This window comes from Propithecus coquereli, unplaced genomic scaffold (assembly GCF_000956105.1).
Source record: "Propithecus coquereli isolate 6110/MARCELLA unplaced genomic scaffold, Pcoq_1.0 Scaffold235, whole genome shotgun sequence".
Classification (NCBI taxonomy): Eukaryota; Metazoa; Chordata; class Mammalia; order Primates; family Indriidae; genus Propithecus; species Propithecus coquereli.
In genome coordinates this window covers 145,894-160,216 of record NW_012147897.1, presented here as the reverse complement: position 1 = coordinate 160,216, position 14,323 = coordinate 145,894, and the positions used below count along the sequence as shown (strand labels likewise).

Genomic DNA, 14,323 nt, shown 5'->3' with positions numbered 1-14,323 from the left:
ACCCTCCTCTGAACACAATTTTTTTCCTATCCATGTCAGTGTAGGTTCATACATAATGGCATTTACTCCTAAATACTTCAGCATGTTTTTCCTAATAAAAAGATATCCTTTTACATAATCACAAACCATTTTAAATCTAACCTTTTATCTGTAAACCAGTTTTGTCAACTGAATCAATATTTTTAAAGATCTCTTTTCTTCTAATCAAGATTCATCCTAGAATCAGATATTTCAATTTAGTTTTCATGTTTCTTTATTCTCATTCAATATGTAGCATTTCACAACCTCTTTTTTATTGAAGTGAAGTTCACAGATGATAAATTTAACCACTTTAAGTTGAAACAATTTGGCGGAATTTAATACATTCGTGATATTGTATTAATATAAACTTTCACCTCTATCTAGTAACAAAATGTATTTATCAATCAAAAATAAAACCTCAGACCCATTAAGCAATTACTTATCATTCCCACCTCCCACTATGTTCTAGAAACCATCAAACAACTTTCTGTTTCTATGGATTTACCTACTCTGAATATTTCGTACAAACATAATCATATAATATGTGGCCTTTTGTGTCTGGTTTCCTTCACACAGTATAATGTTTTGGAGCATCATCTATGTTGTAGTATGTATCAGTATTTAATTTCATTGCATGGCTGATTAATATTCCATTGTGTAACTATATATATAAACATATATACAGTGCTATACACACATATATACATACACACACGATTGTTTACACATTTGTGCATTGAGTGATAGATCAACTTTCAATGGAAAAATCAAGTTTCATTTAATGATTAATTTTCAATTTCTAATACCTAATGAATACTAAAAAATGTTTGTAGGCCTTTTCTAATTTTCAAATGTTTCCCTTGTGTTAGTAGATGATTCACTGGAAGCATAATTTAAGATGTATAAAACTAGATAATTATTTTTCTTTGTGTTGGCTAATCCTGGATTAATTGTAGTTTTCCAGAAAATGCATATTAAATGCTTTGTTTCTATAGTCTTTCAATTTACATAGTCCACGTGTTTCTCTAATAAAGAAACCAAAAATACATATATTCTACACTAATCTCCACTTACACTCTTATTTTACAAGTAGTAAAGTGACACATTTGGCAATGTATCACTAAGAAAATAACCAACAATACCATAAGCTTATTGGCAGATAAGAAGAAAATATCTCAAGTCTCACAAAACCATACCTTGCAGTGATGACATATTCCCCAGAGAGAAGCAGACAAATGAAAGGGGAAGAGTCATGGTATCGTTTTCACTCAGGCCACATTTGACTAGTTGAGCAAGTGTCCCCTGCCCTTCATTGCCTTATGTACAGCTGCCCTTATCTGTTTGGTTTTGAGGCTATAAACTAAGGGGTTAAGGACAGGAGTCAAGAAGAGGAATAGATTGGCCATGGTGACATGGAGAAGAGGAGATGTGAATTTGCCAAACCGATGAATAAGTGCCAGCACAATGAGAGGCACATAAAAGATGAAGACAGTGAAGATGTGGGAAATACAAGTATTAAGTGTCTTCAGCTGACCATGTTTTGAGGCAATACCCAGCACTGTTTTCAAGATCAAGATGTATGAAATGACAATGAACATAGAGTCAATTCCAAAGGAGCAGATGACAAGGGACAACCCATAGATGATGTTGACTCTGACAGGGCCACAGGCCAGCTTCATCACATCAGGGTGGTAGCAGTAACAGTGGGATAGGGTGACACCTTTGCAGAAGGGCAGTCGCTTGAGCAGGATTGGCAAGGGTACCATCGACGCCACTCCTCTACCCATAGCTGCAAGCCCCATCTGAACAATCCGAGGGGAAGTTAAGATGACAGTGTAGTGCAGCGGGTTGCAAATGGCTACAAAACGGTCAAAGGCCATGGCCAGCAGGATGGCTGACTCCATGGATGAGAAGGTGTGGATGAAGAACATCTGTGTCAGGCAAGAGTGGAACTCGATCTTCCTGAGATTCAGGAGGAAGACATTGAGTACTGTAGGCAGAGTTGATAAAGACAGACCCAAATCTGTAGCTGCCAGCATGGACAGGAAGATGTACTGAGGCTCGTGAAGGCTGGGGGTGGTTTTGATAACAAAGAGGATGGTGCAGTTTCCTAGAAGGGCGACAAGGTACATGGCACACAGTGGGACAGAGATCCAGACTTGTGCAGGCTCCAGGCCAGGGATGCCTGTTAGAAGAAGAGTTGGGGGCTGAGACCAGCTATGGTTCATAAGCTCCATCAGGATATTTCTTGAAATCCAACCCAGATCAGCTTCCAAATGTTATTAATGGGAGGAAAAAAATCCATAAATTGTAAGACAGGAAGAGATAATGACTCTAACTTCTCTGTGGCAGCATTAATGCTCAGCAAATATAAATGAAGGTATTGACCCTTAGAAGTTTTCCAAACCTATCTGAATCTGGAGTTAGGTCAATAGATAATTGCTATTAAAATGAAAGAGTTGGGGCCAGGCATGGTGGCTCATGCCTATAATCCTAGCACTCTGGGAGGCCGAGAAGGGCGGATTGTTTGAGCTCAGTAGTTCGAAACCAGCCTGAGCGAAAGCGAGACACTGTCTCTACTAAAAATATAAAGAAATTAGCTGGACAACTAAAAATATATAGAAAAAATTAGTCGGGCACGGTAGCGCATGCCTGTAGTCCCAGCTACTCGGGAGGCTGAGGCAGAAGGATTGCTTGCGCCCAGGAGTTTGAGGTTGCTGTGAGCTAGGATGACATCACGGCACTCTAGCCAGGGTAACACAGTGAGACTCTGTCTCAAAAAAAAGAAAAAATGAAAGAGTTGGCTGGGTGCAGTAAGAGACAGAGGTGGGAGGATCACTCGAGGCCAGAAGTTTGAGACCAGCTTGAGCAACATAGCAAGACCTCATTTCTACAAAAAATAGAAAAATTAATGAGGCATGGTGGTGCATGCCTACAGTTCTGGCTACTAGGGAGGCGGCTAAGGCCAGAGTATTGTTTGAGCCAGGAGTTCAAGGCTACAGTGAACTATGATCTGATTGCACTGTAGCCTAGGCAACAGAGACAGACCCTTTTTTCCAAAAAAAATGGTAGGAGCAAGTAGAATTACCTTTGTGCTCAAACACACAATCATTGATCAAGTGAAAATAAAAATAAGGACATAATTTTATCTTTTATCCAAGTGCCTAGAAAAATTTCACTCCTAGGATGCTTTTTCTTTCCTGGCACTTTTATTTAAGTACGTTTTCATATACTTTTGTTTTCAGTAATCTTTGGAGAAGCTTTGAAAGACGTTCCTGCACTTCCTTTCTCATCAACGTCATACTTATAAATAGGCATCTGGAAACATGCATTTTTCCTAGTATTTCTACTTATAGAAATAAAGCATAAAATATTCAATAACCCACAAATACCCCAAGTCATTCTTGTTAACTTCATGGGATACAATTCATTCTACAATGTATTTCAACATTGTTTGATGTTTTCTTTTTAAATGCTATGTTGATTTATTTCAAAGGAGGATATTTATCAAAATATGAGAGAAATAAAATCATTAAAGTGGGTATTGCTATTACTTCTCAGCTGATGCTAAAATAAAAACAAACATCAACAAATGATTACTTGAAGAAATTTGAAATATCTCTAATATGTACATATAATATATTAGGAAACAATAAATATCTTAGTAAATCTATAAAAAAAAGCATGATGCGAGGAAATGGTGTCAATATCTTCTACAAAGAAGGTAAGAAGGGGATAATATCTATTCTTGGCTGAATATGTTTAGATTTCAATGTTTTGTTTAAATTTGCAGACTGCCATGTAGAAACAGAAAATAACTGAATCGAGTACATTTAGATATGGGGGACAGTATAGGAAGGAACATAATATAAATGAATGAAACTCTTATCTAAAAGACCATGAAATCCAAACACAATGTCTTTTTATAGAATCACGTTATTTAAAAATATAAACAAAAGGAAGAAACACCAGAGGAAAAATTGAACAGAAGTTAATGAAGGATTCTTCTCAGGAATAGAGCTAAAGGCAGAAAGGGTTGGGACAAAAGACTGACCCAATCACTACCATTACCACCAGCATCAAGACCATAATCAACACCACTGTAACGACTCGTGTAAAACTCAGATATATACTTAAACCTGTATTGTTAGTTGCTTCATTTTCTAATATTTCTTGGGCCTATATCCCTGGTTCTTTTCAGTGAGAATGTATTCTGTTTCAACTAATTTAATTTTTTTGTACTCACTCTCTAAGCTAGTCAAATTGGATGTTTCATTCCACCAGGTATAACTTATTCATTCCCATATCAAACTTTGTGTATAATTTCTGATCATATTTTCATGGGTGGTCATGCTTCATCTCAACCAACAGTAATTAAATCCATTTACTAAAAGCCAGTTTATATGCAACATTCTGTAAACATAATTCCATGACTATTTTATATCATAAGAATTCCTCCAACCATTCAATCTTGACCAAATGTATTGCTTTGTTTCTATATTAGACATTTACCATATGTGATTTCAAATTAGCTTCCAACTCTTTTATACATGAGTATCCCTTAACCAATTTGACTTTAACTGACTTTAAGATTGGCAATGCACCCTTCTCATATGCCAGTAAAGGTAGCCCAGCTGTGTTTGGACACAGAAGTATATAGTTAAATTTTGTTTAAACAAATAAATTAATAGTTTAGAGATTTCTATTGCAGCCTATGCTTGCTAATGCCTAGCAAAAACATAAAACTTACCACATCATCCAGGATCCCTTTTAAATTTTAATGTACAATAGTTTTGCGGGTCATGTTAAATATGGAGGCTTATTTAGAATTGATGAGTAAATGTCATTAAACTTGCAAGCATAGGAAGAGAGTTATATTATCCTATAGAGAATATTCATTCTAGCATTTGTCAAATGACTCAATTTTCAGTTATCTTTGTCCTGGATTTTCATTTATTTGTATGGTGGCTTACTATCCTAGCCAGAAAGATATTCCATAGAGTGTTCCTGCAGATCCAAAAGACATTTAACTGCTCCAATTAAGTATGGCTCACCTGCTACTTCCCCCTCAATCCTTTTAAGATGTACATTTTTCCAGTCTTTCCCCAGACATGAAAAAAACACCTTAATCTCTCACTTATGTACTGTGACTCCCCGTGACTTAAACATTAGTTCCTTCAATACTATTCTTGGCTCCTTACTTAGGCTTCTGTATTCTTACCTTTTCCAAACTCTCCTTTCTCTTCCCTCTCTGAGGACTATGAGGTTCTATGATTTTTCATTCCGAATATAAAGAAAACATCAATTAAGTATCTACTAAATATAATGTCCCTTCTCTGTTACTTTAGTGGAAATAATTGAACAGTTATTTTTTCTTACTGTGTGATCTTCTCACCATGAAACCTCAGCCTTCTGAAAGGGTTGACAAGTTAAGTCAGCAGTACAGTTCTACTCTCAGTCTCACCTTCCTTGGTGCAGGCAGGGAGTGGATGGATCCTTATGAGATGCCACAAACCTCTGATAGAGGGATCTGCCTTTCCTGAGTTATTTATTGCAACAAATAATGATTTGTAGAGGGGAGGTGAACCAGAGGGAAGTTATCAAAATATTCTCAGGAGATAGAGCTTTCAATATGCTTCACATGAGATAACACAAAAACAAATTACTTGGAACCAAGGTGACTCAAAACTTGCTTTCCTCTATACTTCAGAGTCCTTATAATTAATCATATATTCAAGAATGAAGCCAGTTTTATCTCTACTGTCCATCACAAACATGTGATAAGCTTTTCTTTAGAAGCAATTGGTCTTGATACCTATTAATAGTTTGGGTCATTTTTTAGGTGAGTCATTTTGAAATATCATTCTCTACTTTCTTTTTGAGAAGCTGGGGGTTGGAAACTATTTCTTTTATAACTATTGCTACAAATTTCCTTTATTACTTTATTGTTTCACAAGACTGTAGTGCTGTAGATTTTTTGAGAGGTACAAGGCCCTTTATTTTAGGTTGAGTTAGTATGGCCTCCTTAAAAGTCTTGGTGTTTTCCTCTTTTCTTCCTATAAAGTTGTTGGTTATAACTTTTTCCTGCTCTTATATCTTCTGAGTATTTAAAAAAAAAAAAGTCTCCTGTCCCAGTATTAAAACAACAACAACAACAAACAACAACAACAAAAAAAACGAAGGTGGTATTGGCTCACTCCTTACCTTGGTTCTGTAAAGGACCCCCAAACTCATTACTCCAAGAGGAGAGTGAGGCCTGGGAACCGAGTCATGTATCATTGCACTGTCATCCTTTCCCAAACAGATAGCTGTGATTTCACAACCCTATGTCATAATGTTTTTCATAGGCCAGATTCCCACAACCACAAAGGCCTTTTGCCTCTTCTAACGGTGTTACTAATAGATTGTTTTCAAGGAAATTCTTAGTTGGCTCCTAAATCTTTCAGGATACATAGCACCCTATAAACAAGCACATGCCAATTGCAACTTTAAGAGAGAAACTTTTCAAAAGAAGATAGACTAATGGCCAATGAACATATAAAAAATGTTAAACATCTCTAAGGGAAACACAAATCAAAACCACAATGAGTTATCACTTATCTCCAGTGAGAATGACATTTATCGAAAAGTCCCAATACAATAAATGTTGGCGAGGATGTGGAGTGATAGGAACACTCATACACTGCTGGTGGGACTGCAAACTAGTACAACCTCTATGGGAAACAAATTTTATTTTGTAAGGATTAAATTACATAAAGTCATTAACCCAGGACACAGCTCAAGGTAAATACTAAAAAAAATTCAGTTTAACCATATAGATTATATGGTACTAGAATGTATCCTTTGAATTAAAAAGTCCAGATGATTTAAAGCTGTCATTGTTATCAACCAGACTGTGTATTGAACATACAACTACTATTTACAAAAATTTAATGCCCATAACACTTCTCTTCATTCTTCTATTTTATATCTAAAGAATGATTTAGAATACAACTGAAAAATACAGCACTCTCTCTCTCTCCATATAGAGAGAAATAGATAGATAGATGATATAGATGTAGATTTTTTTTTGCTTTTTGTTTCTTTGAGCTCCAGGTCCAGGATTAAAATTTACATCTAGGTATGTGCAAGAGAATGTAGATATGAGTTTTGCTTAAACTTGCATGAAGAGAGAATTCAGAGTGGTGAAATGCCTCAACTAAGGTCGTGGTTGGGGGCAGAACTGAAGCGATAGCCTAGATACAGCCTAATACCTAGTCCAGTTCTAAATTCCAATGTGCTATGCAGGTTTAAGATATCCTGCCAGATTTATTCTCTTAGTTCTTCCGTAGACATAGATTAATGTGATATACTAACCACTTCAAAAAGATTACATTTACTTTCTCTAAATCCTACATTTATTAATATATGTCTTATATTAAAAATGGCATCACTATTTTTTCCAGATAGTATGTCTTAATTTATTACTTTTTATTCATTCTCTATTAATTTACACAAGATTCGCTATTTTATTTATTTATGTATTTATGTATATATATATTGTTTATTTATATATGCACACTTCTCCATTGTATTTTCACCGCTAAGTTCATGTTTGTGGTTCTGCTCTGGTCTGTTGCAACAACTTCCTAGAAGCACTCCAGCTATCTATTTTCCTCTTCTTCAATCAACATTGCTGCCTTTTAAACCATATTTACTCAACAAAAATCTATTCTATTAGGTTATTAAGTATGAAATGTCCAATTTCCTTAAATACTAAGTTTGACAGTTGATATCTCTGACATTTCACTTTGACGCTTCTTGTTTTATTTCTTTGTGAAGGCACATCCTCATTCTTTCAAATTCACAGTTGGCTTGTGATTATCTTTCAAAGTTTTTTTACAGCAATGTTTGTGAAACCATGGAGACATCAAAAATTTATGTTATTTTCAAATATGAGTTCTGTGGTGGAACCAATGTAGCACAGACAGCTCGAAATATCAATGAAGTGTTTGGGAAGTATGTGGCTAATGTACACACAACATATCAATGCTTTGAGAAGCTCCAGTCTGGTGATTTTAATTTTGAAAATGAGCCATGTGAGTGACCTGAGACCAAGGTGGATTATGATGAGCTGAAAGCTGTAGTAGATGTGAATCCATCTCAACCTACACGTGAATTAGCAGCAAGGTTTGGTGTTACTTTTTCAATAACATTGGACCATTTGAAACAAATCAGCAAGGTAAAGAAGATGGATAGATGGGTACCTTATGAATTAAACAAGCATCAGAAGAGAAACCATATTGAAGCTTGCCTTTCTTTGCTTTCACGACATAAAGGCGAACCATTTCTATGTCGTATTGTCACATGTGATGAAAAATGGATTCTTTTTGACAATCTCAAGCATTTGCCACAATAATTAGATAAAGATGAAGTGCTGAAACACAGTCCAAAACAGAATATTCATCAAAAAAGCTAATGGTGCCTGTTTGGTGGTCCAGTGCTGGTATTGTCACTGCAGCTTCATGAAATCTGGTTAATCGATTACAACAGATGTCTACTGCAACCAATTGGATGAAATGATGAGGATGCTTGCAATTAAGCAGCTGAGATTGGTCACTAGAGACAGGCCAATCCTCTTGCAAGACAACACTGCTCAAACTACAGAGGCTAGTCTTGGAAATCCTCTGTCATCCACCATATTCACCAGAACTTATGCCAACTGACTACCACTTCTTCTAGGCTTTGGATCACTTCTTGCAAGAAAACTATTCAGTTCTCAACAAGCTGTGGAAAAGGCCTTTCATGATTTCATTGCCACTCACATTCCAGGATTCTTTGCTGCTGGCATAAACAAGCCACCATTAAGACAGCGAAACTATGTCAATAGTTTAGGTGTATACTTTGATTAATACTAGATGCTGAAAACATACTCATGGCCATCACAGAATTTAAGATTTATTGAAAAATAACAATATGAAATATATAATTAGGAATTGTATTTGTGTATAATTGGGAAAAAAGAATGAAAAATAAGCATATAGTCCATTAGCATTGAGTTCTCTGAAAAGAAAAAGCTTATATTTTGATCATATTATATTCTCCTTAAAACGTTGGTGAATATTACAAATGTAATAAATATTTTGAATAATAAATCAAGTTTTAGTAAAGAGAACTAAATATTAAGTTGTTGTTTTATTTTCAAATTTCTGGATCTTCAAGTCACAACTTGTCCAGTGATAGTTCTCATGTCTGTAAGCCACTAATATACTAGATGACTTGATATGTACCGTGATTTACATTCCTAATATAAGCTTTTTACTTGTCTTGCTTGGTCTTTTCAATATTTCTTTCTTGAAGCCTATAGTTTTGCTGATAAAATTATCAAATGACAACACCTGCGTGAATTTTTGCCCCATTCCTCCTAGTAAAAAGTAGTGTCTTCTTAATGTGCTTATGCACACGTGATTGAATATTTCCCATAATTCCCACGCTAGTCTGCTTTGAAGGGTGGTTATTTGTGTCCATGTTTCAGGGTCCTCATAAGGGTATGAAATCCTTGATATAAAGAATATTTATGGTTTGTGTTAATATTTGATTCCTTCTTTAGTATAATATCATACACAGAGTAAACTTAATTCATTAACTTATTTAATTCTTACATACATTTGCAACTCGTTTCTTTTGTTACTCTTATCTATAAGCTGCCTTTTTCCTTTCTCCAGTAATATGATTCAATTTGAGTAGGAAAGGAAATAAAGGCAAATGGAAGGAAAGAATCAGTATAAAAGCACAAGCTATAAGAAACAAATGGAAGAAAAAAGCAGGGTAAGCTGCAGGGAACAGAGATAGAAACATAATATGTGGAAGATGAGTGGACACTGTCTCCTGAGTTAGAATGATGCTATGTAAGTGCTTTCTTTGCACATTTCTGGTTTAACTGAAATACATGTATATAGTAACTGTATAAAATGAGCAAATGGTTCACATATACACAATATTAAGTTTGTACAGCACTGTGCAAAGCAAGGAGTACCTCCACATCTATTTCTTTTTCTGTTTAAGTACATTACTGGAGAAAGTAAAAAGGCAGCTTCTTTATGAAAGTCTTCATATTAAATTAATTACAGGAATAATAATTTTCACTGATTAAGTGGTCTTGAGCTTCCCAAAAGACCACAATAGTATCCCAAACACCATGTTTCTGGAGTACCAGAAAGAGGCTGTGATTGTTCATTAGAAATGACCAGTCAAACGAGGAAAACAATGATGTGAAAGAGCCTACAAAAGACTTTCACATCTGATGTTAGGTCAATAAGAATAAAGTATTGAGCACAGTGCTTAGACCATATTATAAAACCAATGCAGTTTATTATTTTTATCAGGCATATCATCTTTTTATATGAATGATGACCAATCTTTCCTTAAGGCAATTAATGGGCATAAAATATTATATACCTTACAAGGTTTTTGAAAGAATTAAATGACATGATATATACATGTATACACACACACACACACACACACATATATCTTCTAAAACAATACCTAGCATAAAATCAAAATAAAAGAATGTTGCTCATTGTTGTTATTTTAGCAGTTGCATAATCAACCTGCATCCCCCAAATGCCGCAACTGCAGGAAAGAGAATAAAGGCTCTTTATTTCCTCCTTTCTACACATAACATCAGACATTACAGGACATAAGGACTTTATATATTCTTGGAGCATGAAATCATTTTAATTTTTCCATGTGGAGATAGAACAAAGATTTTACTAGAGATAGATCTAAAAATTATAAGCATACATATTAATTCACACCTTTGAAATAGACCAAAAATCCATACTTGTTCCCTAAATAAATGTAAAAGTAGCAGTTATTCTCTTGGTCATTGTGTGATGGCACTGTGGATTGCATTTTTATCTCCATAGGGGCAATAATTATTGGTGTTACTGGCAAAAGTGAAATGTATTTATCAGAAAATAAAAGTAGGAATGTGATGTCAGAGAACAGAATAAAATAATAATTAATAATTACCTAATAAATGGATTTTACATGTTCACTAGTACAAGTATGCATGCAAACTCTCAAAAAGTGAGTATATATGCTGATAGGATTGTCCACAGTGAAAAACTAAAGTAGTATAAATGCACAGGATGAATGTATTGTATACATCCTAAAAATACAATATAGTGTAATTATTACACCACAAATTATAACTAAGCGCTTATACGGAAATAAACTTAAAAATATTTTGAAGAGAAACTAGTTTTCAAAATGATACATATCCTATAACATCTATTATATGTGTGTAAACACATATTTATATATGAAATCATACGTATATCACATTTGCATATAAATTAAGAAAGAATATTTATAATTCTACTAATATTATGTCAATAATTACAGAAAACATTTTAATTAAAAATAAATTTAATATTTAAAATAAATTATATCTATCAATTCTCTCCTTTTCAAGATGACATATATAGCATTAATATTAATTTATATTATTCTGTTTTTCCTATAGATATTTCTGTTGTTTTCTTTATACAATATATAATCATGTATCCAAATTATTAATGTATTATGTAAATTCCCATCTAATAACTAGTTAATTAAAAATTATTCTGGCTTTATATGTGATTGCTTTTATTGCGTCTTGAAATTATCTTTTAACACTTTATTCTGATTGGTGATTGGTTAAAATTTTTGGCCTGTAGAAAGGATTTCATCCACTCTTCTTACCTAAGGAGGATTATATCATAGCTCTTGACCAAGTGCTTATACTGTTTGTGTTCTCTATTTGTCTCTGGAAATGGATTTCTTTATCTGTATGGAATACCACATTACCATGAGGAAGTACATACTAGACTTATATAAGAAAGTAAGAAAATTAAACTTGTGAGTGTGTGTTTCCACAGGCGCCTATGAGAATTAGAGAGAAAGATTTAGGTAAGATCCAAAGGGAGTATGGGGAATTGAACATGTAATTGTATATAAGGGGTTAGCTCTAATTGAGTGTCAGCTCTGAGTAGGCATCCTGAAAAGGAGATTGATATTTTATATGGAATTCAACATGGGACATGAGGAGTGTTAAAAGGTAGTATTGATTTCCTCTTGATCAAGGAGGTATTTTCCCTTTCTTTTCTTTCCTCATCAATGGTGAATTTCTTCAGATCTTCAAATAAGGTAGATATGTATCCTTGCTCTGGTCAACAAAGCAGTAATATTAATAAAACAGATGAAGCTTAAACAGCAAGACGCTAGGAATCTTCGCATTACTCCTAGATTTGTTTCTTAGTTTTCCTAATCCTAGTCCTCCATTCCTCCTGCAAGTATATACCTGGGAACAGGGCAAGTAGATTGCATTTGCAATAATTTGGGCAATTTTGATATTTAATGAACTCAAGAAAAATTAAACTCGAATTGTTTCATTAATTTCCAGTGGATTGTGTTTATTAAGTAGTGAACCTTTCATTGAGACTGAACCAAAAGAAGGAATACCAACTTCTGTTGAAGGACATGAGCAGTTGTTCCATAGAGATTATGCTTGGGCTGAGAGTTGAATATTAAACATGAGGGCAGGAAACAATCTCAAAGAAGCAGGTAGTGAGCATAGGAAAGTATAAAAGACATGGTGTAGCATTTAAAATTATTTTATAGAATTCCAAAGTTTAGTTTCTAATGACTGGTATGAAGTTTGTAAAGAGGTCGAAGTGATGAAAACAGAAACATGGCTCATTTTCAATTGGAACAATGCGATGTCTCCAAAAAGAATTTTGCACAAACTGAAGAAAGAGCAAATTCTGTGAGCATTTACCACCTTGAAAAATGGCAATCATCAAACGTGGGTGAAAAGTAAACATCTTTGTGAAGGTATGGAGAGTTGAAAATGAGAACTAATGATGAAGATATAAATCACTAGCCAGATGACCGGCAAACTTAGTCACACAGATGTGTGGTGATTTTTAAAAACACAGCAAAATCAGTTAGAAAATATGGTAAACATTTGACTAAATATATTTTTCAATTAAGAATTTTATGTGTCTGTGAGTGTGTGTGCATGTGTGTGATGTTTGTGATGGGATGGTAATGGAGATGTTGGGATTAAGGAGGTGAGGCTGAATGGGAGGAAAGGTAAGAACTGAGAAAAAATAATTGGATCAGTCTTGAGAGTCAATATAGGGTTCCTGTCTATGAAGATTCAAAAAAGATCTGAGAGCTAAACTGATGGCAACGATGCTTCTCAGTGATTACAGATTTTTTGCAGTTCTGGATTACCCAGTAAAGAAACTAAGAAAATGGTTAGATTATCAGAGAAGTGAGATTTTCAAATAATTAATTTTTGATAAAGATAATCTGGGAGGGTAACATCCAATTTTACAAATATTAGGGCTGTCCAGAAAGTATCCAACCTTGTAGTATGTGGTTGTTATATTATCAATGGCTGGATACTTTCCAGATAACCCTCATATGTGCAATTTGTATCATTTCAAACTAATGTGCATTGTGTTTACCTTGAAATTCAGCAAATGAGGGGATAATTTGTGTTGAGAGCATCATATAGCTACATCTGGCCCTGAGTCTCTTGAAGTAAAATTAAATTGACTTAGAGAAATAACTAAAATGAGTTATTACAAATGGGAAAAAGACAAAACTAGCATTTCATATTTATGTAAGAGTCAACAGCACTGTTAACTTGAAGACATAAATCTGGACTCATGAAAGAGAAAAATTATAGGGACAATTATTCTCATGTGAAATTTAAATGTAAACTAAAAGAGTCAAAGAGCATAGCCTTGTTTTGTGCTGCAAGTTTTACATCTTTATTTTTGTTGACCCAGCCCTGCACAGTGCCTCCATTTATAAAACATACTCAATAAATGCATTCTGATATCAACTAAATTCTGTATTAGTGGTGTATCTCTTTTCAAGAAAAAACAAAACTTCTATGGTATTACAATGGTATCTTTGAAATGAGTATTGCAAGCAAAGGTATAAATTGGAATACATACAAATACTTACATAATAGAATGAATGAAATTGGGCAACAGGAGACAGCTGTGTTCTCATATTCACAGGGGAATTTTATAATAAATAATAATTGAGAGAGACAAAAACATCAAAACCAGTGCATTAATACTATCAAAAACTGCCACACTTTTATAAAAGAGAAAATTTTAAATGATTTAAATTTATTTCATTGTTTTCACACATTTGTGTATCAACTTAACAAGGAACCTTGATTGTTCATTCCCAAGTTGGGTTAGATGAGAATTTCAAAACACTTTCTTCCACTCTATTGAAATAAAGAATA

The 14,323-nt window shown here is 34.2% G+C and overlaps 1 protein-coding gene across 1 annotated transcript; it reads right to left on the bottom strand.

Annotated features, from left to right (window-relative positions):
• Positions 1 to 1,304: 1,304 nt before the first annotated feature.
• LOC105811339 (olfactory receptor 51G2-like) lies at positions 1,305 to 2,258 on the bottom strand. The gene has a single exon (XM_012645518.1). The coding sequence runs from the start codon at positions 2,256 to 2,258 to the stop codon at positions 1,305 to 1,307; it is 954 nt and encodes a 317-aa protein (XP_012500972.1).
• Between the last annotated feature and the right edge of the window lie 12,065 nt (positions 2,259 to 14,323).